Source organism: Danio rerio, chromosome 13 (assembly GCF_049306965.1).
Source record: "Danio rerio strain Tuebingen ecotype United States chromosome 13, GRCz12tu, whole genome shotgun sequence".
Lineage (NCBI taxonomy): Eukaryota > Metazoa > Chordata > Actinopteri > Cypriniformes > Danionidae > Danio > Danio rerio.
In genome coordinates, this window is record NC_133188.1 from 44353144 (window position 1) to 44372679 (window position 19536).

The 19536-nt window shown below is 38.6% G+C and overlaps 1 protein-coding gene across 3 annotated transcripts in view; it reads left to right on the top strand.

Moving 5' to 3' along the window:
- The window catches only part of prkg1a (protein kinase cGMP-dependent 1a), a 140784-nt gene that overhangs the window by 16498 nt on the left and 104750 nt on the right, over positions 1 to 19536 (top strand). For all 3 annotated transcript variants that reach the window (XM_073919444.1, NM_201030.1, XM_005157058.6), the window contains 1 exon segment: positions 17792 to 17958. In XM_073919444.1, coding sequence (XP_073775545.1) covers positions 17792 to 17958 — 167 coding nt within the window.

A 19536-nucleotide genomic window follows, 5' to 3' on the forward strand; every position in this document is an offset into this window, starting at 1 on the left:
GGCGGTTGTACTGTTTTTGTACACATAGCTGGCGCACCAACGAAAAAGCCTAGAACTGACTTCACAGAATGAGAGGAGGAATCGGATACACTAATTCTGGATGAAGTACAGAAGTATTCCTTTACAAACTTCCGTATAGATGGATCAGCAGAGGAAAATCTACTTTCCTTTTAGGAGAAACAAGGCCAGTCATTCTCACGACTACAGCACCTTGCCAAGAGAATTCTATGCATTCCAGCAACAAGTGCTGCGAGCGAGCGCTCCTTCAGCGCACCAGGGCGCATTGAGGCCAGGCGCTCTCGTCTGAATGTTGAAATGATGTGTCAAAATGCGTTTTCTATTAGGCTACAATAATAATAAAAAAATTGTACAGTACAGTGCATTTAATTTAGGCTATTTATTTATTTTTGTCCCTGTGCGCCAATTGGAGACGGAGTTCACTGCTGATATTCTGATAGCGTTATAGGGTGCTTCTCATTTCTTATTTGTGTATCCTCGTTTCCTTTCCTTGCTTTCTTTCCTCTTCTTTCCACCCCTATAGGATGCGAGGGAAGGACGCAAGGAAAAGACTCAAGGACCGAGAAATTGAATCAAGTGAAACGACACGTCCTCGTATTGTTTAGCGTCACTTCAAAGCATCAATTAATGCTGGATTTGACTTGCACATTCTCTATTTTCTAATAATCAATAAAGAAACATTCATTTAATAGTAAAAAGGTATAAGCCATTCAAATAAAGAGCTCAGTCAGCAGATGGCGGGCGGGTGCGGTTTTAAAATTTGGTAAAAAATGTTAGTGCGGATGGATGGCGGACGGATGATGAGTTTTGTGATGCGGTTGCGGATGAAATAATAGCCCATCCGCGCATCTCTAAATATATATATATACATACAACAGTTCTGTCTGGTTCTCGAATTTGATTGGCTGATAGCCGTGATATATTTAAGTAATATCAACACCCGTACAGCCTTTTTACCCTTTGTGTATTACTCTGCCCACATACTGCCAGCAAAAAGCAGACACTACAGATCTAAAGTTTAAAAGATGCTTGCTCAGCTGTTTAATTGTCAGCTTATAGCCCCTTTCACACAGTGATACCGGTAAATATCTGGAAAATTTCTGGAACGACTTTACCGGTATATTCAAAAAAGCGCTGTTCACACAGGCGAGGACGTTACGGAATTTTTCCGGAAAAGACCGTTCACACATCCATTCCAAAATACCGGTAAATTCTGACATTATTCACCACAAATGAGCCTTAAACGGCTGCGCTTGTATTTGTAAACATTTGACTATTACAAACTCTGTGGATGATCAGTGTTGTGAACAACTTCGATGAAAACATATAGAGGAACACTTTCACATGTCGAGATGTTCATGATATGTGTGTGTGCTGGCGCTCACCGGCTGTTTCACAGGCACACGCAAAGCTTGAAGGTAAACAAACAGCGGCTTTTCATTAGCATCTTATGGATTTTTATTTACACAGTTGACATTAAGAAGAACATATAAACGTTATCTCACTAACTTCTAGCCGCTAAATGCGTCTGGGAAAATATTCAAAGGCTTTTATTCTCATAAACCGCGCGGACGTAAACGCGTCTGACTGTTCTAATTGGCTAAAGCAGACGTCTCACGTCAGCACGTTCTAGACGTGCACGTGCTCTTTCCAGCAATCTTCCTTCTGCATTCACACAGCGCAGCATTCCGGCAAATTACCAGTAATGTTACAACTTCTCTTTCCGGAAAATAGCCAGAACGAATTTACCGGTATTTTCAAAAAGGACCTGTTCACACATACAACCTTTCCGGAAAGGTTTAATTTTCCAGAAAGGTCTGTATGTGTGAAAGGGGCTTATGATTTGAATCTAACGCGGAAGAAAGTAGTTCCTCATACAAAAGTGTTTTTGAGACTCTCCATGTTTGATTTTGTTTTTATATACACAATTATGCCATCAAACTGTTGTATAAACGCAATATCACACTCATAACAGTGCGATATGGCTGTATATCGGCACTGGTTGGGGCACTAAGGCACTCGGCCAGCGGCCCACCAGTGCTGATATACACCCATATCGCACTGTTACGAGTGTGATATTTATTGATATTGAAATAAAAGTAATATATATTTTAGAATGTTGAGCTACTTTCAGATTTTTCTCTTAAATTAATGCATACAATGGGATGCTATACTATAACATATTTGTGTATATTACATTAGTCAGTACCAAAGCCAAAACTACATTTAATCTCTAAAAATAAATTAAGATCATAGTGCAAAAATGAGTACACCCCAATAAATGTTGTGGAAAAATGAGGAAGAACCAAATCATGATTATCATAAAAATATTACATTGTTTAGTAAATTTAGTAATTTTTTAATAAATAAAAAAATGATTAAATTAAATTTGTAATATTAAATGTAATTTTTTTTTTGTTTCTAATGTTTTGCAACACCCTATTTGAATTTATACACTCACCGGCCACTTTATTAGGTACATCCGTCCAACTGCTTTTAAATGGAAATTTGTAATCAGCCAATCACATGGCAGCAACTCAATGCATTTAGGCATGTAGACATGGTCAAGATGATCTGCCTCAGTCCAAACAGAGCATCAGAATAGGGAAGAAAGCTAATTTATTGACCTCGAACGAGGCATGGTTGCTGGTGCCAGACGGACTGGTCTGAGTATTTCAGAAACTGTTGATCTACTGGGATTTTCACGCACAACCATCTCTAGGGATTACAGCGAATGGTCTGAAATTATAGAGAAAATATCTAGTGAGCGGCAGTTCTGTGGGCAGAAATGCCTCGTTGATGTCAGAGTTCAAAGGAGAATGGCCAGACTGGTTCCAGCTTGTAGAAAGGCAACAGTAACTCAAATAACCATTCGTTACAATCGAGGTCTGCAAAAGAGCATCTCTAAGCGCACAACACGTCAAACCTTGAGATGGATATGCTACAGCAGTAGAAGACCAGACCAGGTGTCAGTCCTGTCAGTTAAGAACAGGAAAGTGAAGCTACAATTCACACAGGCTCACCCAAATTGGATAATAGAAGATTGGAAAAATGTTGCCTGGTCTGATGAGTTGCGATTTCTGCTGTGATATTCGAATTCGTCAGAATTTGCCATCAACAACATGAAAGCATGGATCCATCCTGCTTTGTATAAATGGTTCAGGCAGGTGGTGGTGTTGTAATGGGGTGGTGGATATTTTCTTGGCACACTTTGGGTCTACTAGTACCAGTTGAGCATCATGTCAACCCTACAGCCTATATGAGTATTGATGCTGACCATGTCTATCTCTTCATCACCACAGTGTTCCGATCTTCTGATGGCTACTTCTAGCTGGATGACATGTCATAAAGCGCAAATCATCTCAGAATGGTATCTTGAACATGACAATTAGTTCACTGTACTCAAATGGCCTCCACAGTCACCATGTCTCAATCCAAAAGAGCAAATTTTAGATGTGGTTAAACGGGAAATTTGCATCATGGATGTGCAGCCAACAAATCTGCAGCAACTGCGTGATACTATCATGTCATTATGGACCAAAATCTCTGAGGAATATTTCCAGTACCTTGTTGAATCTATGCCACGAATGATTAAGACAGTTCTGAAGCAGCACCTTACTAGTTCCAAACCAGAACTAGTAATGTGTACCTAATAAAGTGGCCGGTGAGTATATGTATTATCTTTCTATTTCTAAAGATGTTAGGTGACCACATTCTTATTTGAAAGAATGTAGCTGTTTAATAAGAAAATTATTTAGTTTAGAGGCAGCAAACTATATCACTGAGAAATGGATACAAATATAAATTTTCAAATCAGGTGTACTCATTTATGCTGTGCACTGTATTTTTCTATAAGGAATCCATTCATCTTTATTTCATGTCTTTCTTAGCTGAAGCGTTCATCAATCCAGCATTATATCCACTGTCTTATTACTTTCATTTTTTTCTGTAGAAATAGATGTAAATAGAAAACTCTGCTTTGACTAAATGTCACAAGTAAATGACAAAACCCATTACATTTCTTTCAGCATACTGCTTTTTGCCGTTTGAATGTCATTCACGGTGTCTTATAATTGAATCTTGTTTCTTTCTATTCTTTTTTTTGCATTTACCTTTGATGAAAGACTCAACGTTTTTTTGAAGTCTTCATTGAAATGTCTCCTCTGAACTTGTTCCTCTCTGACACTTGGACTTTCTGAAGTCTTTGGAGATCTCAGAGATCACACGTTTTGCACCGAAATAGGAATGTCTGCATTGGACATTTTGACCTCTGGATTTTAGATTTCTTTACATAAGACTGAAACTTTGTCGTGTTTCTTAGTTAAAACTGCAATGTATTTAGTTGAAGAGGTGGCATGGTGGCTCACAGCAATAAGCTCCTGACTGTTTCAGTTGGCATTTCTATGTGGAGTTTGCATGTTTACCCGTGTCAATGAGGGTTTCCTCTTGGTGCTCTGGTTTGCCCCACAGTCCAAAAACATGCACTAAAGTTGAATTGGGTAAACAAAATTGGCCATAGTGTATGAGAGTGTGTGTAAATGTGAGAGTGTATAGGTGTTTCGCGGACATATGCTGGAATAGTTGGCGGTTCATTCCGCGGTGGTGACCTCTGAAATAGAGACTTAGCCAAAGGAAGATGAATTAATGAAAGGTATCAGATTTATCTCCACAAGGAGTGAGCCATGAGCTTGTATGAAACAAAAGTCTTTACATTTTATTCAGTCAAGTGAACCAAACTAAATATTTGCTTTGTGCTCTTGAGTGTAATATCTAGACCAACATTAATTGACGTTTTTTCTTTAAATTCAGTATTGTGACAAGTCTAATATAGTGAAAGAATCAGTTCATTAACTCGAGTTTGATAAATGGCATCTAAAATGTGTGTTTAGGAAAGAAAACGTTAGCTAACCAGTGTCATTTTCCTTAACTTAGGTGAAAATGAGCTCTGATATCCCTTTTTATTTTCACCATTCATTTAGAACGGACCATCAGGTTAATTGGAAGGTTGTGAAATTATACATTTGTGTCACTTTATGTTCGCTGATAAGATACGCAGCCAGTTACACAACGTTCCTATGTAACTCCTAATGATACCTACGGGTTTCTTCCCACCGCAGCCTCGATTTCGCTTTTAAAAATGGCAGCCGCGTGAAATCAGTCTATTCAGTGACATAACTTTGATGGTTGTTTGTCCCCACCTGTTGGTTACACAATGTAATTGCTACAACATCCACCAGCATTAAGTTCCATTAAACAGTGATTTTAATCTTTACCATAAACATCAGCGTTTATATCTGAACTATCAACTGTTCTCCCAGTACTTCTGTGTTATTTGATTGTTTGTAACGAACTAAAAAAGTGTAAAAACTAAATCTCTCTCAATCAGTCACAGATTTGAATGCAGCGCTTCGAAGGATAATTAAACATATGCAAATCAATATAATTTATCATTCATGTTGTGCGGGTTTGAATTAAGTTTACAATCTCTTACAATCTTACAATCACAATCTCTCACCACAACCTTTTCTGTCATCTTTATATTTGTGGCCAAAATGGTTTCAAACGTGATTTTAATGACGCGGGAGGATCACTCTCTCTGCGATTGTTATAAATGTTGCATTAACCCACAAGTTTAAAAAAAAGGTATTAATCCATGGGTCACATGCGTTCCGAACTGTGGGTTGTGATCCATGATCTGTTACACCCCTACAAATTACACAGTATTTAACTGTAATATGATCTGTATTTTATAGAACAGTTATGCAGTATGTTACTCTATTTTAAAGTTGCACTGTAAAAAAAATATTGCTGTATATTCTACAGTAAATATTCACAATACTGTAAATACATACACAGCAAGATAAATTATTCGCTTAAATTATTATTATTTTTTTATATTAGCGAGCAGTTGCTTTAAATACAAACTATGAAGGGAAGAGATATCATTGGGCAGAGGAAACTGAAACCTATTGACTTTATTCTTCAATGCGAAAGTGTGCATGTATTTGTAATTGTTTTGAAGCTTCCAATTCATCTGCCTAAAAGAAATGACTAGGAATAATGAATGACAGAAAACACAGCAAAATCCACTGAGTAAAATTTAGTCAGTTTAGACAGTATTTGATCCTTCTCTAAATTGAGTTAAAGTTACTCAAGTTAATGAAACAATGAAAGGATAAATTATATGATGATTGATATTAATATACAGAAGAACAGAACTATAACTGACTTCAGTCACAACCTTAGATGAAATTAACTGAAACATAATCCATTGAATCTCTCAAAATCTCAGCAGAGGATCTTTAAGCAACTTCACAAACAGCAGCTTTACTTATTACCAGCCAGTTTGGTAGTAGGGACCAAATACTCTCTGAACTGAGAAAGTTTTACTCTGAGGATTTTGCTGTGTACTTGCTCTTCAAACAAGTGTTTTCATGACTATACACTAGGGATGGGAAGATCAATCGATATGTATCGATACGCGGTCATGCGCGTGCACGATGCGAGTGCATCGGTAGAGCAGCAGAGGATGAATGAAATTTTGGAAGCAAATCGAGATGCATCGGTTTTTGCGAGATGCATCGGTTTTTCCGAGATACAGCTTATATTTTTAATATAGAATGTATTTTTTATTTATTAACAAGTGTTGTCAACCTGTTTTTGGCGCATAATTTAATCGACCTACATAAAGTAAGCCTAACGGATTTGCGGATGTGTACACTTACGCTACAACTCAGTGTATCAGGTGTGCGGATGAAGCTAGTGGTGCGCCCTCAGAAAGCGCGAGAAGCAAAACAAACATTTTATTCCCCACTGAGTTTTAAATCTAAAGTATGGCAACATTATGGATTTAAGGATGGACGACATGACAGGACAGATGCAATTTGCAAAATGTGCCGCGCATCTATAAAATACGCGGGCAGTACGACTAATCTGAAATCTCACTTGAAGCGGCGCCACGGTGTTGTTGTGAAAGCATCTTCCAGTGTTTCTGCATCCCCGGCTTTCGCACTGCTTCAACTGTAGCTACCAGCTCCAAAAGTGGTGAGAAAAGCATTGCAAAATTTTTTTACAATCGCGAAAGTTTTGTGAGCTCTACGCCAATAACGGATGTTATTGCATTGTTCATCCTCTGCAGGGCCGGAGCAAGCTGAACTGCCACTCTAGGCAGAGGACGATCACGCCGCCCTCAACCCCAATGTGAAAACGAAAGTGACCGGTTATGAAAATGAAGTGACGTGTCGCGGACCTCTATTCTGCCGCCCTATGAGCGGATATAACTGAGGACGCGCGGGTGTCGCGGACCTCTATTCTGCCGCCCTATGAGCGGATATAACTGAGGACGCGCGGGGGTCGCGGACCTCTATTCTGCCGCCCTATGAGCGGATATAACTGAGGACGCGCGGGTGTCGCGGACCTCTATTCTGCCGCCCTATGAGCGGATATAACTGAGGACGCGCGGGGGTCGCGGACCTCTATTCTGCCGCCCTATGAGCGGATATAACTGAGGACGCGCAGGTGTCGCGGACCTCTATTCTGCCGCCCTATGCGCGGATATAACTGAGGACGCCGCCCTCTCTATAATGCCGCCCTAGGCGGTTTTAAACACCTCCTCCTGTTAATTTTATTTAATAATAATAATAATAATAATAATAATAATATTAATAATAATAATGATAAAAATAATGGGTGTCACGGTGGCACAGTGGGTAGTTTGACCACCTCACAGCAAGAAGATTGCTGGTTTGTTATATTTTTATTAGCCTGTTGTTTACAGTGACAGTGATGTTTCAAAGCAGCATAACACTGCTAGTTCACAACCTTAAGTTTTGAATAATCAGTGGCAAAATATATCTTTGTAAAACTTGTTTTCATAGTTGAAAAGTTAAATCACAATTCTTGTTGTGCAATGCTAAACCTTTATGTTGAAAGAGTGCAAATATATATATTTTAATATATATTGCACTTATACATTCTGTTTATCTTGAAAATACTTAAATAATATGTGCTATAGGTTCTAAAATGGCCCTCTACTGTAAACTGACACCCTGGCTCTGAGAGAACAACCAGTTTGTAAAAAAGTCTTGGTTTTGCTTGGTTAATAAATAATCAAACTCATTCAATGGCACAGCATCCTCTTTCACATAATCTCATAAACTTGATCTAATTAGTTAGTGCTGAATTATCGCATTGTATCGTGATATGGATGTGAATCATATCATGTTGCATCGCAATATGTCACAAATGTATCGCTAATATATCGGATCGTATTCTTTGTATCGAGATGCGTATCGTATCGGCATTATAGCTTAGATGCCTAACCCTACTATACACACAAAACAGAATAAGACAATAAGCAAATATCAGTTTGCAACATCAAGCTGCAAAACGAGCAGTTTTTACCGTCTAAGGGTGCGTTCACACCTGCCTTATTTAGTTCGATTGAATCGCACTAGAGTTCGTTTCCCTTTTTGGTACGGTTCGTTTGGGCAGGTGAGAATGCAGCAATCGTACTCGAGTACGCACCAAAAGCGGACCAAATAAACGTACTGAGACCTGCTTGAAGAGGTGGTCTCGGTACGCTTTCAAATGAACCCTGGAGCGGTTTGTTTGTGGTGAGAATATGATCCGTACTAAAACAGGTCCAAGCGCAAAAAGTACTACACGTTTTGAACTAATTCAGCTGCCGTAGGCCGATGCGCTGTGCATTATGGGATATAGAGGAAAAACATTTGTTGACAGCGCTTTACCAACAGAGAGAGGGGAAAACATTATCTGATGGATCGTTGGTAATATTTCCGGAAGATGACCATTTCGCAGTTTAGCTAAATTAATTCACGGCTCCTCCTGAAGTGACGAGTGATGCATTAAACACTTTTTTCCAGCCGCGGCCGCACTTCATTCTCAAAATGTATAGTTTGTCTAAAGCAGGGATACAATCAGCCAGCGCAGTCGTCCCTCCAGAGTAAAAGGTTTTGTTTACCTGCGGGAGTTCACTGGCATTTTCCCGCACGTGAATTCTGACCAATCAATAAGCAGTTTAGGAAATATGTTTAACAACATCTGGCCAATGAGAGATGTGGATTTTGTCAGATGACTGCATTTTGGTTCGTTTCAACTAGTTCGGACCAAAGCCAGCAGTGTGGTGTGAAAATGACCCAAAGATGGCAGAAGATGCAACAATGTATCCTTTATTGCGCTTGGTCCGGACCAAATTAAGCGAACTACAGATGTGAAAGCACCCTAAAATGAATGGAAGCGAATGAGACTGGAAGTCTTGAGGGAAAATAATTCAAATGGCTGCGCCTGCTCTTCCACAGAGAATAAGGTGAATGCAAAAAATAAACTGGTCCATACGTTTTTCTGACCAAGTTGTTTTTGCATGTGTGGAAAGAGCTCTTATCTGCAGTCGGGCTTTGCTTCCTGTTTTATCATTCTGCCAAGAAAGCGGACATAATAAACAAAGGATGAAGATATGGCCATTAACTCATTAACACACACGCATCTACAGATGACCACAGAGCTGCTCAGGGCTTTTTTCAATGAGCGCTCATGCAGTGAGGGCAGATTATGTGAATCAATACAGATCCTCAGAATCATATTTCATGCTGCGAATACATAATCATTCTCTAGTTTCATTCGTGTTTAAAGGTCCCTTGAAATGCTTCGAAATGTGCATTTTCATTTGATGTTTGACATAATCTCAACTGAACCATGATGAGAGGGAGGGACATAATGTAGCTTCTTCTCCCCTTTAAAAAAAATAGCCAATCGTGTTTTGTTTCTTCACAGCTCTGCCAGTGAGAGTGGTTGAGATCAAGCACATCAAATGAGAAGCATCTTGTAGAGGGCGGGGCATGTCTGATACTAAAGAGCATTTGATTGGTTATGGTGTGATGAGAGACTGTAGTGTGAGGTGACATGAATAAAACCATTGATCCACTTGAGCAGAAAAGACAAACTACAAGCTTTACAAGTTGATATTGTTATATCATATATCTTTTAAATGTCAATTTTTTGACATTTTGACATAAATTGTTTCGCAGCACACTAGCTTATAGATATCTTTAAAACTAACAATATTGATACTAAAATATATTTAAAAAAAAATATTATTAAAATTTATTTTAATTTCACAGGACCTTTAAGCACAACTAACCTCCTTAAAGTTGGAACGCCATAAAAACAAATAATCCCCCAAACGATGTCATTCGTTTGTGCTTCGTTTGTGCTGATTTGTGTCGCAAAAAATAACGTTTGTGGTTTGAGATATTAAGCAGTATTTTTTTGACCGTGTGACATCACTTTCCACCCCATGTGGCTCAAATGACTTCAAATCAGCACAGGTTGTTTGTGCTGGATTTGTGCTGGTTTGTGTCATTTAAATAAACACGGTATCGGTTTTCCTCGTTTAGATATAGGCAAAATATTTCGGGAGCCGTGACGTCACTCTCCACCCCATTTCCTCTAAATTGTGCCAAACTGGTGTCATTTGTTTGTGCCTGATTTGTGCCATTAAAATCAACACTTTACCTATTTTCGCTGTTTAGATATAATTAAAATATTTCAGGAGCCGTGACGTCCCTGCTTAAAAATCCAGCTTAAACCAGCCTAGGATTGTTGGCTGGTTTTAGCTGGTTGACCAGCCTGGTTTTAGAGGGGTTTTGGCCATTTCCAGGCTGGTTTCCAGCCATTTCCAGCCTGGTCTTAGCTGGTCAGGCAGGGAAATGACCAGCTAAAACCAGCTTGACCAGCCAAAACTAGCTATGTCCTGCTTAAACCAGGCTGGTCAAGTTGGTTTTAGCTGGTCATTTTTTAGCTTTGGTCATCCTGGCCAAATTTGCCCGCTGGCCTCTGTCTATCATGACCTCCTAACCATCCCCATATCCTAATTGGCTTCATCACTCTTTCTCCTCTTCACCAATCAGCTGGTGTGTGGTCTGGCGCAAAAGTAAAGTTTATTCATAAACTAATTTCGAGAGGATCACGTGATTATGATTGAACATGGCTGGTTCTGCATCAGCATGTATGATCCATCAATCTGGTCATTCTTAACCCACTATAAAGAGCCAGGGTTTTTCACTACAGTCATCTTCAATTTGAAGAATCCCCCCATCCACCCCTACCTCTTCACCTTTCCCTCCAAAGGGCGGCACGGTGGCCCAGTGGTTAGCACTGTTGCCTCACAGCAAGAATGTCACCGGTTCTAGTCCTTTAACAGACCGGTGGTCGTTTCTGGGCGTAGTTTGCATCTTTTCTCGCGTGGGTTTTCCCCGGGTCCTCGGGTTTCCTCCCACATTCCAAAAACATGCACAACAAGTGAATTGATCAATCTAAATTTAGCACTACAGTCAATCTTTCATCCTGCAGCATTTCTCTTCATAGCATTCATTTTAGTCATCAGCTTTTATCAAGGGGGGAGTTGTCGAGATCTAGCTGAGCTCAAGGCTGCCCTCTCACCCTGCAAAAGGGAGGGAGCCCAGGGCTCAAAGACCTTTTGCACTCAGGGCTCTCTCCCGGAACAGCATGCCAAACTTGCTTATAATCAATCATCAGCTAAGTGTGAACTCTTGAAATGGCTGCCGTCGCATTATCCAGGTGGATGAGGAGTTTCCTTCCCAATGTGTGTGGGCTGTATTCCTTATAATTTGTAATTATAAGTGGTATGCTGAATGGAGGAGGATCGTTTTTTTATCATTGCTACAGATGGGTGTGTTTAACTATTTTCTCGCTAGTGAAGTGCTCAGTTTTCCACTTGCAAAGTCCACCATGTAAATAGCAAATGTGCCATGGGGTGATGCAACTGACTCTTAAAGAGAATGAGAGATGAGACTCTGATTGGTTTAATGAATTTTATGTTCAAAACACACGCACACAACTCATTAAGAGAATAAGAACAACCCTGTCAGACAATGCATCATGGCGCAAACCATATTTTTCTGTCCTTAAAATAGCAAAAGTGGATTCTGACTCACCCTTAATGCTTTTGCGCTCTGCGCTTTAGACTTTGCGCCTAGATCAGTAAAATAGAGCCCAAAATTATTTAGTCTGATTTCAAAACCAAAGTGCAAACAATAAATAGTCGTTTCCCTTTTGAACTGTCAACAATTTATCTTTTAGTACCACTTGCAAACAAGCTCTTAATAAATGTTGCATGCACCAGTCAAAAAATACTGCATAATTTATCAGGTGACTTTTTTTTTTATTTTTTATTTCCTCATGAGACCATCATATAGCATTTTAAAAATGAGCATTTTTTTTCAGCAGACTCTGATATGCAGACGGTTATATTATCCATTATGTAAAGTTACTCTCTCTAAATTTTTTTGAGACGAGCAAAAGCCCTACAAACAAGACATTAATTGCAGATGTTTAGCTCCATGTCCACGGCTTTCTCCAGTTTTCTCTTCTTTGTGTCTCAGCATACTTTGTCCTTTTAAGGGAGACAGTCTGTCGACCTGTGCGATGCGAATGTCCTCCTGAAAAAGGCAGTGAGTGAGTCAAACAGAGACTGGCAGCAGGGTGATCCAGGGGTCTTCTGCTGTAAATGAGGCCAGTGATCTCTGGGCTTTTACTGGATGTAAAATATCTCCTCTGACTCTTCCTTAGATGAACACAGACTGGCGAGCAACAATACCACACAAGACGAGCACAGAGATAATATATATTTATGGTTAACATGGTGACTTTTGTAGGTATCAAATTAAACCCGCAAGAGTTATATTTGTAACACTTATCTGTTAACTGTATTCTGATGCCCATCCACCTAGAAAAGTAATCCAACCTTAAAAGGATTATTCAGACTTTAGGGTCAAAGCATACTTATTTTCTGGAAAATTCATGTTAGTGCTTTAAGAGCTCATGGTTTACCTTGTGTTCACACTGCTATTCTGTGACCAACTTTAAAATAATAGCAAAAAATTATGTATGTTTGAGTCTTTTTAGTTTAAAGAACTTACAAAACAATGCAGCAGAAGTGCAATAGAAAACATTTGGATTCTGTGTATTGTATGGTCCTAGCTAACAGGTAAAGTTTCCATAAGTTTGGCTGATGCTCTCTAAAGGTTCTCTCAAAGTTGTTAAAAACGTTTTTGCGTAATGTCTGTAGAAAGTTTTCTTAACGTTATTCGTGATTAATAAAAGTTCTGAAAGCCGGGAGCTAGCTTTCTGCAACTCTCAAATGGTCGTCCACTGAAGCTAAGCAGTGGTTAGTACCTAGATGGGATAACACATAGGAAAGCTAGGTTGCTGCCAGAAGTGGTGATAGTGAAGCCAGCAGGGGGCGCCCAACCTGCGGTCTGTGTGGGTCCTATTATCCCAGTATACTTAGAGACGGGGGCTCTATACTGCTTAGTGAGCGCTGTCTTTAGGATGAGACAAACCGAGGTCTTGACTATCTGTGGTCATTAAAAATCCCAGGATGTTCTTCGGAAAAAAGAGAGGAGTTTAACCCCGGCGTCCTGGTCAAACAAGAAAATAAAGTTCTTATAATCAAACAATAATGTCAATACAACGTTTGGACATTCTAATAATGTTCAAACAAACTGTTTTTAAAACTTAATGGAAACATTACGGGAATGTTGTTATAACATACAATTGTTAGCTGGGGTCATATCTTCTGACAAGTTTTATTTTATCAGTTTGATTACTTGTTTTTTGTATATGTTGCCTGGGCGTAATTTGTAGCGCATCCGGCACCGCTGAAATCTGACCCGGCACCTCAATTTACAGATCCCACTCCTTACACGCACCCCCAACCCGTCAGCCTGCTCTTCATTTTCTTCTGCGACTCCCCAACCCTCTTCACTTCATCTGCGACCCCCCTACCATGCCCCACCCCCCCGCTCTTCACTTTCGTCCACGACACAACCCCCCTCCGTTTTTCATTTTCGTCCGTGTTACCTCTCCCTCTTCTGGTAACATGCCGGATCCGGTACCTCGTAATTTACAAATTAAGCTCTACATGTTGCCATTTATGTTTCAGTCAAATGGGAGCAGAATAAATTAAAAAAATAGTTAAACTCTTTTTCTTTGCTCTTAGTCTGCTTGTTTGGTATGCATTAGATTTGCAGAAGGTTCATTCTTTTTAAAAAGAACCATGCTAAAAAACAGTTGCACCAGAGTTTAAATTAAATCTAATAAATGTAAAAACACCTTTATATTATTTGAGAACATTTGCAAGATATTCAACACAGTCTCGTTGAGAATGTGCTCAGGGCTACATTTTTGAGAACCAATAAATGTATGGATGGCTTTTCAGGTGTGATTGCTTTGCTCTGTAACTCACAAATAATGGCGCCAGACTTGGAACCAAAGTGAAACTAAAACCAAATAAAACAAACCCTCCAGAAAAGCAGTGTGATATCGTAGCTTTTTGTCTTCTAGTTTGCTTTTGAAAACACTATTGGTTGGTATTAGAGAAGGGGCAGGTGGTATCAAGCTGATATATTATGCATATATTACCAGTTTCTCTCACAGATGCATTCCAGAAAGGCAGAAATGTAAACAGAGGAACCTGCTAGATTTGCAGGAAATTGCACTTATGAGAAAACGTGCCCTAGTATTGTATTTGATATTGCTTAACATGTACACGGCAGTCACTAATAGTTTGTAAAAACAAAAACTGCAAGCAGACGTAGTCCAGAGTACATATTTCACTATTCTCAAATATGTAGCCCTGGGCACATATTACCCATATTTGTTGTGAAACTGAATAACAAAACGCGTACATGACATGCAAATATCTTGTACATTCAAATGTCATGCAAATGCACAGACTAATTCATTCATTGTTTACATTTCTGGGGTCTGATGGCGTTTTTAATGGCTTCATGTAAGTGATATGGCTGCTGTTTATTCGCCGGCGGATTTTAAGTATGCACTTACTGTCAGGCTGTTGCAATGAAATAAACTGTTAGCAGGAGATCTTACAGTAGTTGTTTGTCCTAAAACTTCAATGAGATTAAACTAAAAACAAATGAAGACTTTTGCTTCTTTAGTTAAAGTCAATACTTAGACTGTCTATGTGTGTTTGAGCCAGATGAAAGAAGCTCTTCGTAAAGTGCTGCAGACATCTTTAAAAAGAAAAAAAGCTCTGTTTCTGCTCACGATGGAGTATGTCTGTGAAATGTAAACACGCTGTGGTTCATAGGTGAGCGTTTGTGGGTTTTAGCAACTAAATCAGCTGTCTGGCATAAGTCCAGGTCCACAAAAACAGAGGAGCTGCTGTCAAAATGATAGGCTTTTTGTTGAGGAGTGCTCGGAAGTGTCATATAAACAGTGATAATGAGATTTAAAGACCACACTCCATCACATCAAACCAGGTTTTTCCATCCACCATCACTTAAGTAATTAAATGTCATTTGCGGAACTAAATGGATTTGCATAAATAATGAACTGAATTACATAATGACTTTGCCTAACAAGTTTCCAGAACGCTCCGTCCACTATTTTTTTTTTTTATCAAATCGATCCCACTCTAAAGAAGTTCTGCTTGGCTGCTCAAAGGTGTTTTATTCCAGAGCCCTAGTGTTTCTGTTTTTCACGAGGCAGCCTCTGCACATTAGTGAGATATTTTTTATGAAAAAGAACTGAGGGATATCTGATATCTCATAGAATAATCTTTGAAAATATCTTGCTCTGAGGTGGGATTCAGACAGTGTTCATTACCGAGTCCCTGTGTGGGAGGTTACATTGACTTTCAGTTACTTTGTTTATTTGTGTGTGCATGTGTGTGTGTGTGCAGGACAAACCTCTGAAATCCTTATTTTCTCAGTGTTCTGATTATTATTATATATTTTTCTTTTTTTTCTTTTTTTCTGTGACGTACAGCTAGACTAAGAGACTTTGTCTGTTTATTTTAATTGTAAATAACCTCTTCATTTAATCCTTTCTTAACACACTCTCCATGTGGATTTTTTCTTGAATTGTCTAATTGGCTTTGTTCGGATTACCATACTTTCATCCAGCTGTTAGTATATCTGTAGTGTATATTATTGTGCATAGTAATATTTATAATGGTATCAGCTATTTTAGTATCAGTAAATATGATCTTTTTTATTTACTCATAGTTTGATTTTCCTGCCAAATGTAAAGATTAAATCTAATAAGTGGACATTTATGCTAGATACCCTTTAGAAAGGGTACCCAAAAGGTTATTAGCCTTTTTGATATCTTAAAAATGGACAAAAAAGCGTATCATATACCATACTATACCGAACTGTACCACTCAGTGGAAATTTCCATATAGTTATGAGGTCATTTGATAATAATGTAGAAGTTTACTAATGTTCATTGTTTTTCTTTTTTTTTTGTTGTAAATAGTTGTCAGTATTTAGTGCACTGTAGAGCTGTAATCGGGCCATAAAAGTTAGCAGAATTCGACCCGAGCTCGACAAGTACATTTCGATTGACAGCTTTTTAAAAGCCTGAACCTGTTTACAGCCTGACATTATTCAAATGTGCACATGCACACAGCCCTTTTGCCTTTTTTCAAGAATGAGTCGTTTATACATGTTTTAACATAAGTTATTCATAACAGATGTAGGCTATAGGCAGCTTGGAAGTTGGAACAAGGGAATAAAATAAGTCCTCTGTAACATCTTAACATCTCAGCACCCTAAATAGGCTTAGCTACATACAGTTAGCCTTTAAATTGGCCAACAATAAAAATAAGTCTGTCTTAACTAATTAAATACAAATAAATTTGTGTAGAAACATTATTAAATCCAATAAATGGCTTTACACCCTTTCACTACTGCTGCTGCTACAGGCCGGGATGCATAGTACTGATCTGGTTAATTTAGCAAGTTTTGGGTAGGGTTTTTCATCTCCCACCAGCCAACATCCATTTCATTTTCCATGACAGCGGTTTCAATGTAGCGAGTGACCTAGTCATTTTCCCTGTCAGCTTTCTATACATTGCTGTTTAGCGCTTTACTGTAATATGCAGTGTATGAGCGACCGCTGAAATACCTTGGCGGCTAGAATCGACCGTTCCTTTTTAACTGGTGGCTGGCCTGACCGGAGTCAAAGCTCGATCTTTTTAACTTCTTCGTCACCTTTGCAGCGATGGATTTTAATGTTGTAACAAATAATTTGATTACTTTCTCACGCTAATTGAAATGCATCACATGACTTCATTTACTGTGCAAGCCCGGCTCGACCCCGTCCAAAATGATAGAAATTAATAGAAATTAAGCCTGAACCAACCCATCGATCTTCAGTCGATCTAGTGCACAAGTGTCAAAGCTAGTTCCTAGAGGGCCGCAGCTCTGCATAGTGTAGTTCCTACCCTAATTAAACACACCTGATCAAACTAATTGTACATATCGTTGTCAATTTTACATTGTCCTGTTTTATTTTTTGGGGAGTATGCTGTTGTATTTGCACTGTGGTTGTATTTGCACTGTCTGTATTTTGCACTGTCTGTATTTTGCACTGCCATTTTTATTTGCACTGTATTTTGTACTGTCTGGAGCCAGCACCTAAGCTTTTCACTCATCATAGCACACGTGCTGCTAATGATGTGACAATAAAAGTGATTTGAATTTATTTGATTTGATCTGATTGACTTCAGGCATGTTTGATACCTACAGATAGGTGTGTTGAAGCAGGGTTTTAACTAAACTCTGCAGGGCTCCGGCCCTCCAGGAATTGACTTTGACACCACTGATCTAGTGTATACCGAGCTGTGTACAGTATTCAATTTTTTTTCATTACGGCTTTTTTTAACTGCTTTAAAAAACATCATTTTTTTCTCCACACTGTACAGGTCAAAGGATCTGATCAAGTCAGCTATCCTGGACAATGACTTCATGAAGAATCTGGAAATGTCTCAAATCCAGGAGATCGTGGACTGTATGTATCCAGTGGACTATGACAAAAACAGCTGTATTATTAAAGAAGGCGATGTGGGCTCCCTCGTCTACGTCATGGAAGGTGAGAGACGGGAACAGAAAGCCTTCTTTTTAAAGAGGGAGAGCAAGCATTTGTGTTTTAAATATGTTTAGTAGAGTTTGTCAATGAGAATCCTATCATCATTTGCTTACTGTGAAGTCTTTGAACACTGAAAGGTTCCACAAAAGGAGAAATTTTGCTGAATATTTGAGCTTATGTTTAATTCAGTGCTTTTTTTTTCTTCAACAGTCCAATAAAACTATTAATTAATTATGAGCTGTCCTCAAAACCATATAATATGATCATTTGTTAAGCTGAACAATATAGAGCATCCATATCGCAATGTGTGTATTTGCAATAGTCACATCACATTATTCAATTATTTATTAAATAAATAAATATATATATCTTTAATAAATAATTGAATAATGTGATGTGACTAATGCAAATACACACATTACAATACTACTTCTCCAACGTCACTTTAGAGCTAGTGTTTAAATTAATCTCTAGTGTAATGTCTAAAGTGATGACAAAACAGCTGATTTTGCTGAAACTTTAAGATTATAAGGCTGAACGGCATGAAATGCCATCAGTCTACAGAGATTTCCCAGTATTTCTCTGTTGCAATCGGGAGATCAAAATAATTAACCCAGAAAAAGCCAAAGCAGCGTATGCACTACCAGATTACTGTTGTGTTTGCGATAAGGAAAAACGTTAAACACATGCAGGCATTTGTTCTTTCTTTCTTTTTACTGGACTAGTCAGCAGTATTGAAAACAGGAGACACAGTAGAAACAAACAGATGACCAACTAAAAAGTAACTCGGGGTTATACAAAGAGTGGCCAACACAAAATATATACATCCATACATACATACATGCGAGTTTATTAATCTGCCGTCACTCTATGTGGGCGGAGTAATACACAAGGGTGAGGAGGCTATACGAGTTCTCATATTGCAGAATATTGCATGGCTATCATGTAATTTTACATTTGATTGTTCAATATCTGTTTAAATACTGTTAGACTCTACAGAAAAAAAAAACATGAAGCACTGTTTATTCATTTATTTTTTGCTTGTAATTTATTATGATTTATGTAGATCCACTGCATAGAAAAAGACTTGATTATCCTAGTCAATCCAAATGATTTGAATATTTCCAAATAGATCTATTCAACTCATCTTGTGAAATGACATCCATATCAAAGCAAAACAAAATATTGCAATGCCAGATTATTCCAATATCGTGCAGCCTTAATATTTCATGTTGAGCAGAGGCCGAAAGTTAATAAGATATATTTCATTTTCTGTGTGGATTGAAGTCAACTATTCCACTGTCAACCTTCAGCCCCAAAGGCCAGACTGAGTCACATTTGGGTTTCTGCTGCAGATCCTCTGAGTGGATCCACAATACTGACACAGTCATTAGGTTGTATTGATTAGATGCTTGTTAAATTGATCCAGTCAGAGCAACCAAATCCTCTGAGGGCTGTTAGACCTGAGTGTGTTACTGACATGGACTTTTCAGCTGTTAAAACTGATGGTGATACGGTATATAAAAATTAAATCAGCTTAGCTTTAATCCCTACATATAAAGTTTGATGTGTACTATTAGA